Source organism: Leptidea sinapis, chromosome 22 (genome assembly GCF_905404315.1).
Source record: "Leptidea sinapis chromosome 22, ilLepSina1.1, whole genome shotgun sequence".
Lineage (NCBI taxonomy): Eukaryota > Metazoa > Arthropoda > Insecta > Lepidoptera > Pieridae > Leptidea > Leptidea sinapis.
This window is the reverse complement of record NC_066286.1, coordinates 2,475,396-2,488,734: the sequence shown is the minus strand read 5'-3', so window position 1 is coordinate 2,488,734 and position 13,339 is coordinate 2,475,396. Positions and strand designations below refer to the sequence as shown.

At 34.0% G+C, this 13,339-nt stretch overlaps 1 protein-coding gene and 1 non-coding gene across 5 annotated transcripts in view; both read left to right on the top strand.

Annotated features, from left to right (window-relative positions):
* The window catches only part of LOC126970968 (nucleolar protein 4-like), a 197,495-nt gene that overhangs the window by 165,355 nt on the left and 18,801 nt on the right, over positions 1-13,339 (top strand). For 3 of the 4 annotated variants that reach the window (XM_050817121.1, XM_050817120.1, XM_050817123.1), the window contains 2 exons: positions 8,009-8,063; positions 9,284-9,358. In XM_050817121.1, the coding sequence (XP_050673078.1) occupies positions 8,009-8,063; positions 9,284-9,358 (130 nt within the window). The remainder of the gene's footprint in view (positions 1-8,008; positions 8,064-9,283; positions 9,359-13,339) is intronic. The other variant, XM_050817122.1, reaches the window with a different exon arrangement.
* Trnap-ggg (transfer RNA proline (anticodon GGG)) lies at positions 893-966 on the top strand. The gene has a single exon. It is a non-coding gene; the product is annotated as a tRNA-Pro (tRNA).

Sequence of the window (13,339 nt, the reverse complement as noted above, 5' to 3'; positions counted from 1 at the left end):
TAAAAAAAAACATAAATAAAAAATTATGCGTGAGTGTCGCGCAATACTCGGTAGCAATGAAGTTCCTTTCCTAGTATATTATTGAATAACTTAATAGTATATTTATGAAGCCACAGTCTGAGAGTTGAACAAAACATACAAGATTTATCAACGATACGTCACTCGAACGGTGGGCTCAGATGGTAAGAGCGCTCGCACGGAAAGCGAGAGGTCGCGGGCTCGAGTCCGCATCGTTCATAAATTTTATTTTCAATTTTAATTTGTGTGGTATATTATTTTTGATAAACGTATTATATTATGGATTTACAAAAATAAATAAATAAATTACTAGGGTCTAAGAGCAATTGAAAAATCAATTGTATGGTTTAATGAAACAACGATGCAAGTGAAACTTTGTTTTTCGCAAAATAGCATTAATATCTGCATAGTAATTGAAAAAAAAAAAACAATTTATATTTATTTATATATTTATTCATAAACTAAAATTATGAAATAAATAAACCTTTTTTTTAAAGGGCTTGAACCTACGCTCCCTCTCGGGAACCATAGCTTAAATCTGGCGTATCAAGACTACTCGGACAACATGACTTGATAGCAGTAGTTGAAATTAATGATTCACCTTCACCCCTATTCCGCGACTGGCTGGGAAGGGGTCGTGACAAGCCGCTTAGCCTAGCAAAAATTATTAAATAAAATACCTTGGGAAGAACTAAGAGCTGTGGAATATAACTGAAATTGGGCGGGCGTAACAACCTTACGAACTGATGTAGCTTCATGATGTTTGCAAAATGTTTTTGCAATATGTTATGTTATTGTCACTATGGTAATTAAACATATTTCATTTTCTGAGAGTTGAACAAACCATACAAGATTTTATGACGATACGTCATTCGAACGGTTAGCTCAGTTGGTTAGAGCACTGGCACGGGACGCCAGAGGTCGTGGATTCGATTCCCGCATCGTTCATATTCTTTATTTTATTTGTATATTTCTATTTCTATTCAATTTCTATGTCGTTTTGTAGATATACTATCACTTCTAACATTTTTTTTTATGAAAATAAGGGACAAGACGAGCAGGACGTTCAGCTGATGGTAATTTATATGCCCTGCCCATTACAATGCAGTGCCGCTCAGGATTCATGAAACCCCAAAAATTCTGAGCGGCACTACAACTGCGCTCGTCACCTTGAGACAAGATGTTAAGTCTCATTTGCCTAGTAATTTCACTAGCTACGGCGCCCTTCAGACCGAAACACAGTAATGCTTACACATTTCTGCTTCACGGCAGAAATAGGCGCCGTTGTGGTACCCATAATCTAGCCGGCATCCTGTGCAAAGGAGCCTTCCATTGGTATTTGCTAATTTACTGAGTTTACATTATTGTGTAACATATTAATATCGTGTAACTAAACGCGTACTCAAAGCCAACTTTGCTTAACCTTAGCATACCAAAATACATAACGTAACTTAATCTGCATCTCAAGCAATTATGCCGTATGTTATATACGCACGCACGACTGCACCGGATCTGTCATTGAGGTGTAATTAATTACTTACCGAATTGCTATAGTTATACCTACAGTACATAAGGGAAGGGTCAATGGATACTTAGCCACTTTGCTGGGCAGATGTACCTCGTCCGAAGACGGTCGATAACCCCCCGTCTCCTCACCACTCCGTTATAACACCTGCTATGTTTTGGACTTCACTTTTAAAGCTACTTAGGTTGAGACACCCAAAATGAGATGATAATGTATTTTGATAATTCAAACTTTAATTACAGTAAAATATCTTTATTCTCATTTTCACTATACGCGGATTAAATAAAAAAATAAAAACCGATTCCTATATTCGCGTCTAAAGATTTCTTTATTCGCGAATCTATTCGGTACATCGGTGCATACATATTAATAAAAAGGATTCCAATAGATATCCAACGCAAAATCCTTTGTAAACGCGTCGTCAAATAGACTAATAAAAAAGTAAAACAGACCTTATCTCAACCAATTGAAGAAACTTTAAAATCTGCCAAGCAAGAAAAAATTAACAGAATTCTTTAAACCATTACCTCAGTCTGAAGATAATAATTTATTAATATGGTCTAAAAACTTGAATAAATTGAGTTTTTCTATATATTTTGTTCTTTTCTATTGTTAACCGACTTCAAGATAGGAGGATGTACTCAATTCGACAGTATTTTTTTATGTTTTTTATCTCAGAAATTTCAACTGGGTGAACCGTTTTTGATGATTCTTATTTTATTTGAAAGGTGATGCTTCCCGTGTGATCCCATTTCATCATTTCGTACTGTTCTAACAACGGCAACCATAAGAAAACCATAAAAACCCTAAATTTGCACTAAGTATGTGCGAGACAATTGGACGAATAACGCAATATCAAGCTAACCGATTTCGATGATTCGTTTTATAACGGAACGAATATACATCAAGGATAGTTTGATGAGAGTTTGGTTAGGATCTGACTATGGGATCCATAACAAAGTAATGGAACTCTTCAATTCTTAAGAGCAAATTAACGATACTCGGTCGATTCTTTTATATGCTATCTGGATATTTGAGTCGTTATGGTCAAGTAATTGTCGTAGTCGAATATGATGATCATTGGAACTCCTTAACGGCCTACAATAAGGAAGCGAGCTGTGGCGGAATTTTTAACTCAAATTGCACTGCGCTTACGTTCGTTGCTGCATTCTATCTAAATATGCGCTCTTCGAAATTCTCTTTTGAAATTGTCCTCGAGATACATTTGCTGTGTTGTGACAGGCGTTTCTCCCTGACTTCGTTTGTTACATTTAAACTAAAAAAAAAAAAAAAATTCACTTTTTCGCTGGTAGTTGTCGTGTTTGGTTGCCTATGTTTGCGGTTTATATGATTAAGTCTTGTGAAGCACTTTTTGAAGACACTAGCATTAATAAAAACAAAAAAATAAAAAAAAAGCAAAACAGAGTTGATGATGATAAGAATTTACGTGTATCGGGTCAAAAATGCAAAATTCTCCCCGTCATAAATGCAATAGAAGCACAATACATGTAATAGAACAGAAGCGTAACTCAGAGGTATCCTTGTAATCTATATCTACGTCTGGAGCGCTAGGGTTGGTACATACAATAAGATTGACGACGCGGAAGGCACGGCGCAGCTAATTTAAGCAGGACAGCGACCAGTCTCAGCGGCGTACGGCGTGGCACTCAATAGATTTATCTCCCCAAGATTGTTTAGCGGATGTGTTAATTGTGTATATGTATGCGTGTGTCGATTAGGGCGCTCTAGTATAAAGTTCTGTTGTATTACTGTACTGTGGAAGTAGACACAATGAAAATAAACGCAATAGCAAACATCTTTCCCCTAAATTATATTAATTGTAACAAGGCTTTTCATGAAGCACTAAAATATGTCCCATGAAGATACAGAAAAATTACTAATAATGTTAAAATAAACATTATCTATATTTTAATTGTACTTGTAAATAGTGATTACATTGAAGACATTGCTTTCTTATATACTTACTTACCTGTAGATTAATTTTTACTTTATTTAGTTTTTCTTATTTGTGAGTTTTTAGCTTTAATATCTGCTCTTTACGCCTACAACACAGGATTACTTAGTTCAGGGAGAGTATTAACTAGCTAAGTTAAGTGAGACTTGTATTATTATTCTTATTTTGTAATTTAATTATCTTTTAATAAATAAATTTAATTGAATGAAGCGACGTCTCTACGCAACGCATCACAAACTGTTGACAGAATACTGCGTCTCCAATCCTGGTTAGGATCCCATAACAAACATAAAAAAGTTGAAAAGATGTTCTTAATTCAATTGAGCCAATCAGAATAAAAGCCAACCGTAAGCTAACATTACCATGCAAAGTTGCCAAACTTAAATTCAATAAATTATGACAAGCAATTGTGAACTGTAACATAAAGATTTAGCGACGCGTATTGCTCGGAAACTTACTGCAAAGTAATTCAGCTGTTATTGACCACTTGTTGCTCATGTCTGTATGTTTAAGTCGACGCGGAACGTGATTTGTGATTTCAAACTTTACCAATAATATAATAATCCAACTGAAAGTCAAAGGATTTAAAGGTTTATATCTATTCGAGTATTTAGTACTTACTTTGAAAGATTGTACCTACTGTTTCTCTATTTCTGCCTTAGTTCTGGAAATACAGCAAAGTAATGACCAAATTAAAAAAAATAATAATTTAACGTATTTTATAATGCGTTTCACAGAATACATCTACTCACCATGTTTCAACAGTAAAGTTCTTATAGTTTTGGAAAAAAGTGGCTGTGACATACATGGACAGACAGACAAATCCAAAATCCATAAGGGTTCTGTTTTTTGCCATTTCGCTACGGAACCCTAAAAATTAAAACGAGTTTTCTGTTACTATAGCCCAAAAACCGCTGAACGTCAGCGGATTTTATGTTTTTCCTTTTTGGAATTTCAATGACCATTTTTCCTAGTATTCTTCGATTCACTTTTGTAACAATTTCTCTTTATTTTATAGGATTAGGTCATAGCGATTAGTTGTCGTTTGTTTCGTTTAATAGTAAATTTAGTACATGGTAATATTTGACAACCCTTTTACTAATTTTCCCTACCTTCAAACAATTTGTGTTCCTTGGCAAGACAGAAAATTAGTAAAATGATCCTCTATCACTTATGCATATCTGGTAGTGTTCCATTCAAACCAAATGCAAAGATGACATTGCAATAACTTCACGCTATAGATGTCATTTTAGTACAGCTAGCAAAAATGTCACTTAAAAATAGCTATTTTATAAATTATAATAAAAGAGTCATAGACAATTTGTTATTTTTTAAAGTGGTAACCCTCACTGCTGGGATTAATTACACAAATAAAATTTGAAAAAAAAAAAATTATGAACGTTGCGGGGCTTGAAGTGAGGAACGCGGGTTTGAGTCGCATCGTTTATAGAGTTATAGATATAATGGCACAGTTTCGAATCGTTTAAATAATACCTTTACGTACATATTTGAAAACTACGTACGATTTTAAAGTTAATACTGTGGCATACCCAGGCACAAGACACCGAGCAACATAGAAGATACAAAGACAAAAAAGAAACTTGGTTTCTAACAAGTTCGTGAAACTTCTAAATAATTCAGGACTTAGACATTCTTCAAGGGATGTCATGAGGTGGAATATTGTCTAGTATGGCTTAAGTATTTATTGACGTAGCGATAATTAGATCACAATAACTAAGTGTATTGATGTAGAGTTGGTTAGAAAAGTGCCATTTAATACATTCTTATTTAATTTATATTATAAGATAAATTTTTTAAGCCTATCCTATTAAATAAATAAACATAAATATATTACTAGATCTTTTATGCTAGCCGTACACACCTCTAAATCCTGTTGCCAGCGCAGATAAAAATATAAGAAATGCAGCTGCGGAACCGGTCCCATTCCGTAGCGGCAACGGTACTGTTACGGATCACACCATTTTGCTACGTTCACCACTCCAATATCTCGCTGTGTCCACTTTTATTAACACACAGATACTAGGGTTCGTATTAAGGTAGTAATCGCAACATATCGTAAATAATCGCTACTACTCATTGACGTACTCGTATCGTGACTACTCATAAACAATTACTAGATTCCCAATCGCCTATTAAAAGGTCATTCAAATGTTGTGAGCCTGGCATTTGGCGAGTAGACACCTCCTGAGGATGCCTCGAATAGAGGCGATACACGTGTCGAATTGATTGAAGGCAAATCATAGCGGAATTTACACTCAAGAAGGCTTTGAATAATTATAGATTTCTGCAAAATAACGAATAATTCAACAAATTATATTAAAAGGTCTTCAAAAAATGTCCAAACGACGTTGTATATACCCATACAATTACTTATATAGATAACATTAAAACATTCATTATACAAAAGAATTGTTAAATAATAATAGTTAAAAAAAAACTAAATAGCACGCTTTATAAAAAATTCAACTAAAAATAGATAATAAATTTAAATTGAAAATAGTGTAAAAAATAGCGTGGGGTGTAGAAGATTTATTATTTTAATAATATCTTAAAAAGCCAGTCGGTTCGGTCGCCTCAGTCGGTTGAGTGAATTGTTTGCGTTGCTGTACAATAGGTATTAGAAGTCTACTGTGTTGTTCGATCGTCGTAAGGATCTTTTGGGAGTCCTTTGTCTTGCTGATGATGATGATGAATACTTGGATCATCCTTGACCTGGAAACACAGCAGCTGTCAAACACGACGTAGGCTTAGATCTTTGATCTTTGTCAATAGAACCTTATGTTTAGGTGCTAAGGTATAATTTGCATTTAGAGATGTTTATTTTGTTTATGCGGGCAGTCTTTAAGTTTTATGGAAAAGGAGGACAAATGACTGCACGGGTCACCTGCTGTTATGTGACCGCCACCCACATTCTCTTGCAACACAAGAGGAATCACAGGGGAGTTATATGGAATTGTTTATTAATTTTTTTAAAAGTACAAAATATACATATATTTTTGTTAAGTAAATTATCATAAAAAACCAAATTGTGCATAATGCGCTTTTTTCACATACAGACATATTAAGGACTTTTACAATATATACATTACATCGAACTATATGCCTCTAATTAAGCAGAATCGACTTTGTCCACATATCGAGCTGTCGTTCGATGGCCGGAACCGCCGGCTGTTTCGCTAACTATTTAAAACGCATTCGATGCTACTGGCCTGAATATATATCGTCGTATGTTAACTAGGCTAGTCACCAAGTTCAAAACCGTGTTAATTTTTGTAAAAGTTCGTAAAAGTATGGGCGATGGCTCATTCTATACGCCTAGAAGAATATATTGAAACATAAAAAAATGCAATTGCTATAAACAAAAGAGGTGGAATTTTCCAATAAAAAATTACTGATTTTTTTTTTAATTTAATATTTTTATAATTTTTTTTTCATTTTTTTGTTAACTTTATATTATAAACAAAATAATATACATGATCTTGTTAAGAATATGAATAAGAGGGGGGTTCCACTAAGCTAAAAATTTATACATATATTATTATGTGAACATTCTATGAACCATGAAGTTAGAAGCTTTTTCAGGAATTAACACTTTTTTTAACTTGTTGACTAGCCTAATACAGGGAATACAACCCTTTTGTCGTTTAGCATCTTGACTAGTTAGTCATGTACTTGTTCATGCTTTTTTGAGATTAAAAAATAATTAAAAAAACTTAATATTTTGTATTGGGATCATAGGATAATTTTAAAGAATGAATATTTAATTTAGAAAACTTTACATAACCTGAGCTTTACTAAAAAAATTTGTTGCAAAGAAATGAAATCGCGTTATGTAACAATAATCTTCAAGCGCATATACTATTTTATGATGTGCGAGTGGTATTACCGATATTACGATCTCGCTTCCACTTTCGGATTCAACGGCCTGAGGATGTCGGACGAAGTGGTTTGGATTGGTGTCGTACGACAAAGTCATTTTTCGTAACGTAATTACGCCTGAAATCAAATGTCATTTATTCATTTATAATCCCGCTTCAACATAACATCAAACCGAGCATATGCGCGTTCCGTTCACTACTTCAATAACAATATAATTTTTAATTTTATATAATCAAATGTTGAATAAATTATTAATTTTTTTTTATGGAAAATTGAGCTTAAATTTTAAAAAGTACTCAAATTCGCAGCTTCCTTCGAAACATTAATTTTGTGAAGTAAAATAGACAGGGCAGACACGAGTATACCACCGCCATATCTTCAAAGAATTATACAAGAACTCTAATTTTTAGGACCCATTAATAATTTGTAACACTTTTTGTAAATTGTTAATGTCTACAATTTAAATTTATTTTTGCAGTAAGATAATATGACACAATATATTTTTAATTCCATGTTAAATGGACTTGTTAGCCAAAGTCGTAACAAATTAGTAAAAAAATATATTTGATAAATTTTATTTTTGTTACCAGGATAACATGACACCGGAGCCGATGGGTGATTTGAACGATGATGACAACTTTACTGGTAAGTTTACCAGCAATTACAATATTAAAGTCTCAAGCTAAGGGTCTTACCACACCGACCCGTTTACGGCAAAGCGTTATAGCCTGCGTTTATTTTAAACTTTTAGATGTGTGCGTTTGTAATAATCTTCAGGAATTGTCAGTGAAGTTCTAACAATGCATTAAGCCATATTCGGCAAAAGTACCATGACGTCATTGGATACGACAAAAGGGCATCGCTTTCTGAAAAAAAAAAAGAATCAATCGGCTGTTTATTAATCTAAATTAGGTCTGTACAGAAGTGAAATATTAAATTATATGAAATAAGCAAGGTTATATTTTGATAATTTAAATTTTTTATTCTTTATATTAATTTATTAATATTTTAATTTTTTTTATTATTTCATATCTGCACTCCGAGAAATAACTATATTAAGTGCCCTACATGTTGCCGGTCTCTATTAAGAATCGGTATTTATTACAAATTTATATTAAACAGTACACATATAGCTCTGTAAAAAATAGAAAGTGCTTTGTTTGGTATCAAACACGATCAACATTTACAATTTGTTATGTTTCAAGATAGACCTTGGTAAAATCACCAAAGAGTAGTACACACACGCTCCAAAAGAGCTGAACTGTGTAAATATAGTCTGTATAAAGTACCAGTGGGAGGCACCTTCGCACAGGATGCCGGCTAGATTATGGGTATATATATATATGATCATCTGAACGTCCTGCTCGTTTTGTCCGTTATTGTCATTAAAAAAACACAATGCTCGATGACTAACTAAAATCGAACGAAACCGCCAACATACATAGATACATAGATATATATATATATCAATATATATAGATACATAGAGCCCTTTTATGTTTTTTTATATTATTACGAGAAAATCAGCACAACACAACGAGAGATTGATTAGAAAGTGCCTAAAAAGTGCGCCTAAATAAGTTTTCAATTCAAAGAAAATATGTTTTTACCAATAAGTTTCTTGCAATGTTGATGGTAAAATAGCCATTTCTTACTACCGCACTGTTACAACTTCACTCACGATATATCTGTTGTTATTACTATGGCCACATGGCATTCGAAATCAGCCACTTGCATCAAATCAATCTTGTATTTTACGAGGTATAACTTTACCTCTGAAATACTGGCAACTATTGGCTCATTTACAAAATCGTATAAAATTGGCAAAATTAAAAGAAAATGATTGAGAGTATGATCTGGTGCAGGTCATGGCTTCGCGAAAGACGCTGAGAAGTTGAAAATGATGTTGCTAGCATGGAATTGCCAGAATCAAACTCAAGGTAAATTTTATGGCGATAATTTTTAATACTTGCACACATATTGTTATCATTGAATCCTGTTATTATAATTAATTCGAAACAGGGCCTAAGTCCTTGAATGGCGACCAAGTACCGGAAGACGTAGTGTTCGTAGGCCCCCCGACAAGATGGACCGACGATCTGGTTAACATTAACGGAATACGTTGTATAAGGGCGGTGTAGGACCGACACTCGTGTGGATCTTTGGCAGAAGCCTTTGTTCAGCAGTGGACGTCTTCCGACTGATGATTATGATATGGAATTCCGCTATATTTTACTAGATGTAACCATTGTCTAGATCCATTCTTTTATACATATTATATATAAATATAACCCGCGTGGATATTGCCCCAGCGCGTGTTATTAACTACCCATGCGCGATATGTAAAGACTCGCGTAGGACGCCATTTTTTTCCGCGCGATGAACGCAATACGCAGGGTCTGTCTGGGCATGCCACCCCTCCGCCAGGGACCAGGGATTTTGATCTCCGCAAGTGAAATTATGCGTCTCATACTCTGGTCGGCACATTTTAGTATAGGTATGTTTGTTTATTAACTTATAGTAACATCCCGGATTGGTATTTGGGATCTTTAATAAAAACATTTCCGATGTCTCTTAACACGTTTCTTTGTTTAGCGTTAAGAAACTAATCGATTTATACTTCTCTCTTCTCTCTTGAGCCAATGCTCAACTTATTTTTTTTTCCTTTTACGAGTATTGTATCTGATGTGCCCCTTTTATGTTCCCAAAGCAAGCCCTTTTGTTGGCTTTTCTCGAAGGTATTTATTCCAATTTAAAGCTAGCGGTTAGTTTTTTAGTCGGGAGTCCTATTTATTTAAAGGTCGCAGGAACTTCAGAGCGTTCAAGTAGGGTAGCCTGATTTTAAAGTACCAGAACTTTAAATCATACTCCTATATAATTAATCAGGATTTGCTTATTATGGTGTTAGTGACCTCTCAGTAAAATCCGCACAGGCTGGATTCACTCAGATATTTTGGTCTAGGTGTCCATTTAGCTTGCAAAAACCCAGAGAAGAAACCTGTTAGCGTTCGCAGTTGTCTCCTGTCCATCTTGATACATAGTCTTACTTTACATGATTACTGATGACGGATTTTACGGACGGTAGCCTGGTAATGGTTAGTTGGTATATGGGGAAGTATCCACACCTCAGCAAGCTGGTTAGATATATGCTTTTCTTCCATTCCTGCGTGCTCATTTACCCATAATATAGTTTGTTTGTGCTTTATCCTAAGATTATCTAGTTTCATTCTTTATTATAGCATTTCATTACAAAAATTCATATCAAAATTTAAAATTACAAAGAGGATGTAAATACTACGTAATAAGAGGTGAAATTTAGTGTAGTATGAAACGTGAAGTCATTTGATATAAGTTTGAAATAGTATTAATTACAGTATGGTGATTGGCGACGTAGTATAATCCTGCTTAGTTTGAAAGCGGACAGTTGCTAAGAACGTAGTAGATTTCAGCCATCTCCGTTTTTTACAAGATATAATATTGTCGTCATCCGTCAATCTATCAATGACCGCACGTTTTTCTTAGAGAGTTTCGCTAGGCTGTAAAATCTTTTTTGTTGATTACAATAATTATTTTGCATTATTGTAATTAAATAATGTCACAGTAGAACTGTCATACTGTGCGTCATAAATTTATCTCATAGAATTATTCATATATAATACAATTTAAAATAAATAACATGAATGGTCACGTATAAAATAAAAACTATCCTATCATTCAAGTTGGATCAAACAGCACACAGTGCAACACTTGATTAGAATCCGTTCAGTTGTTTACGAGTTCATTGCGGGCAAAGAATGTGACACAAAATTTTTATATGTAAAGATGATATTATAAAGTACATGTTAATTTTTTAAATTGTCATCTTTAATTAAAATACTTTTTAAAAGACTAAAACGCGTGTAATTGTAACTGTATTTTTTACATACATACCTTATATTTTATGTTTATTTTATTTAAATGTGTAACGCTCGCTTTAATCAAAGAAAATACCACTGTCATCTTCCTTAGTCATTGGAAATACATCTTCTATAGTTCCAACGATCATTGGCTGTCATTTGCAAGAATTAAATAGTTGTTTAACGGACATTACGAAACCGTCGTCTATTTTTAAACAGCGGTGAAGCCATAGGGCTGGCTCGTCGGGTGCAGTTAGCGTCGCTAGCCTCAAATTATTTATAGGCACGGCCTGGTTTGACATTTAAGTAAGGCAGATGCATTGCCCTTAGTGTAGCCACTCCATCATTAATTTATGCTAGCCTTGTAAATGCCCGTGCACAAAAAACCTAATTAATCATGCGAAACTGTCCGCTACCAATACTGTAATTAAAATATTCGCCATTCAATATTAACGGCTGTATTCTACGAAAAGTATAAGTATAACAAAGTCAAATAAATGGCAAACTTCATACAAAGAGGTGTGATTTGTGAAGGATATATTACACAATCAAACTATGGAACAAACTTTTAATTTTTCATTGTGTACACGATACCTAGTTGATACTATTTTTTGGGTTGTTTGAACTTAAATTGTTGGATAAAACACTGAAGAATCCTCCAGTGAAACTTTTATTTTAATGTTCGAAATACAATGAAAAACTGTTAATTATTGTCATAAATAGTATGTGATTATTTAAGTGTTCATTGAAATCACTCTATTTAGTCAATCATTTTAATTTTACAGTACGTGGGAGATTTTTGATATAATATATATTATATAATATATATTTTTTTTATTATTTGACTAATTTTTTTTTGTAGTTTATATTGTAAGATATTTGTGACCTTTTCTCCGAGATTTTAGTAGTATAAAAACTTAAAAAATTCACTAATTTACTAAAAAAATCTCTCTTAATTATTATTTTAATCATAAAATACCTTACTTATTAATGATACGGATGTAATTAAGTGCAGCTTTTCAAAATACGTATTAATTACAACACATCATTTTAATATTTTTTAACCCGATTCATCTCTAAAATCACTTTTCCAACGCTTTCTGCTAATTCATTAAGCGTCTAACAATATTTCTCTTGCATTTCGGTTTGTGCTTCACAAAAAGAAGTATGTGTTTCTCTACTGTCAGATTTTTTTATGGAAAAGGAAGACAAATGAGCATACGGGTATGTTAAGTGCTCTTGCAACACCAGGGGAATCATAGGAGCGTTGCCGGCCTTTTAGAAAGGTGTATGCGCTTTTCTTAAAGGTACCCATGTCGTTTCGTCCTTGAAACACCGCAGGAAGCTCGTTCCACAGCTTGGTTACGTGGAAGAAAGTTCCTTGAAAACCGAAAATATCACATGAGTCATACAACAAAACGCAGAACCTAGCTCGGTTTTCCAGATTTTACAATATATACCGCATTACCGAGGTCTCTCTGCTCTCAACGCTCGAAGCCAACCCTGCTTTTGATGTATTTTAGGATGGATTGTAGACGATTTTAACAGAGAACTTGCGTTTTTGCGAGAGGAATGGATGAACGGTGTTTGGATGTTTATTAGTAGTTAGTTAATTACAGTAAACTTTGTATTTATTAACTATTATTTGTGTAATATGTTTAGCTTTTAATTTGTAATTAATAACTTTAATATTGTAATTGGCTCACACCGTGTTATTAAAGTATAAATCCTTATTATCTGGATGTGAGGATCCACAGTGCTGTTGTATCGCATTTTCTTCAACGTACAACCAAACTATCGAATGAGTTTCCCTGCGCGGTGTTTCCAGGGCTACGTTTACCTGGTGACCCTGGCACTCTTATTGTTATTTTTTTTTATATGAGAGATGAGGCAAACGCCCATGGATATCCGGAAACCAGGGGTCAAAAGATGCGTTGCCGGCCTTTAGAGGGAGTATGCTCTTTGCTTGAGGGTCCCTAACGGCCGTTCCCCATATTCAGTCTTTCTCTTACTTGAGATAAATCA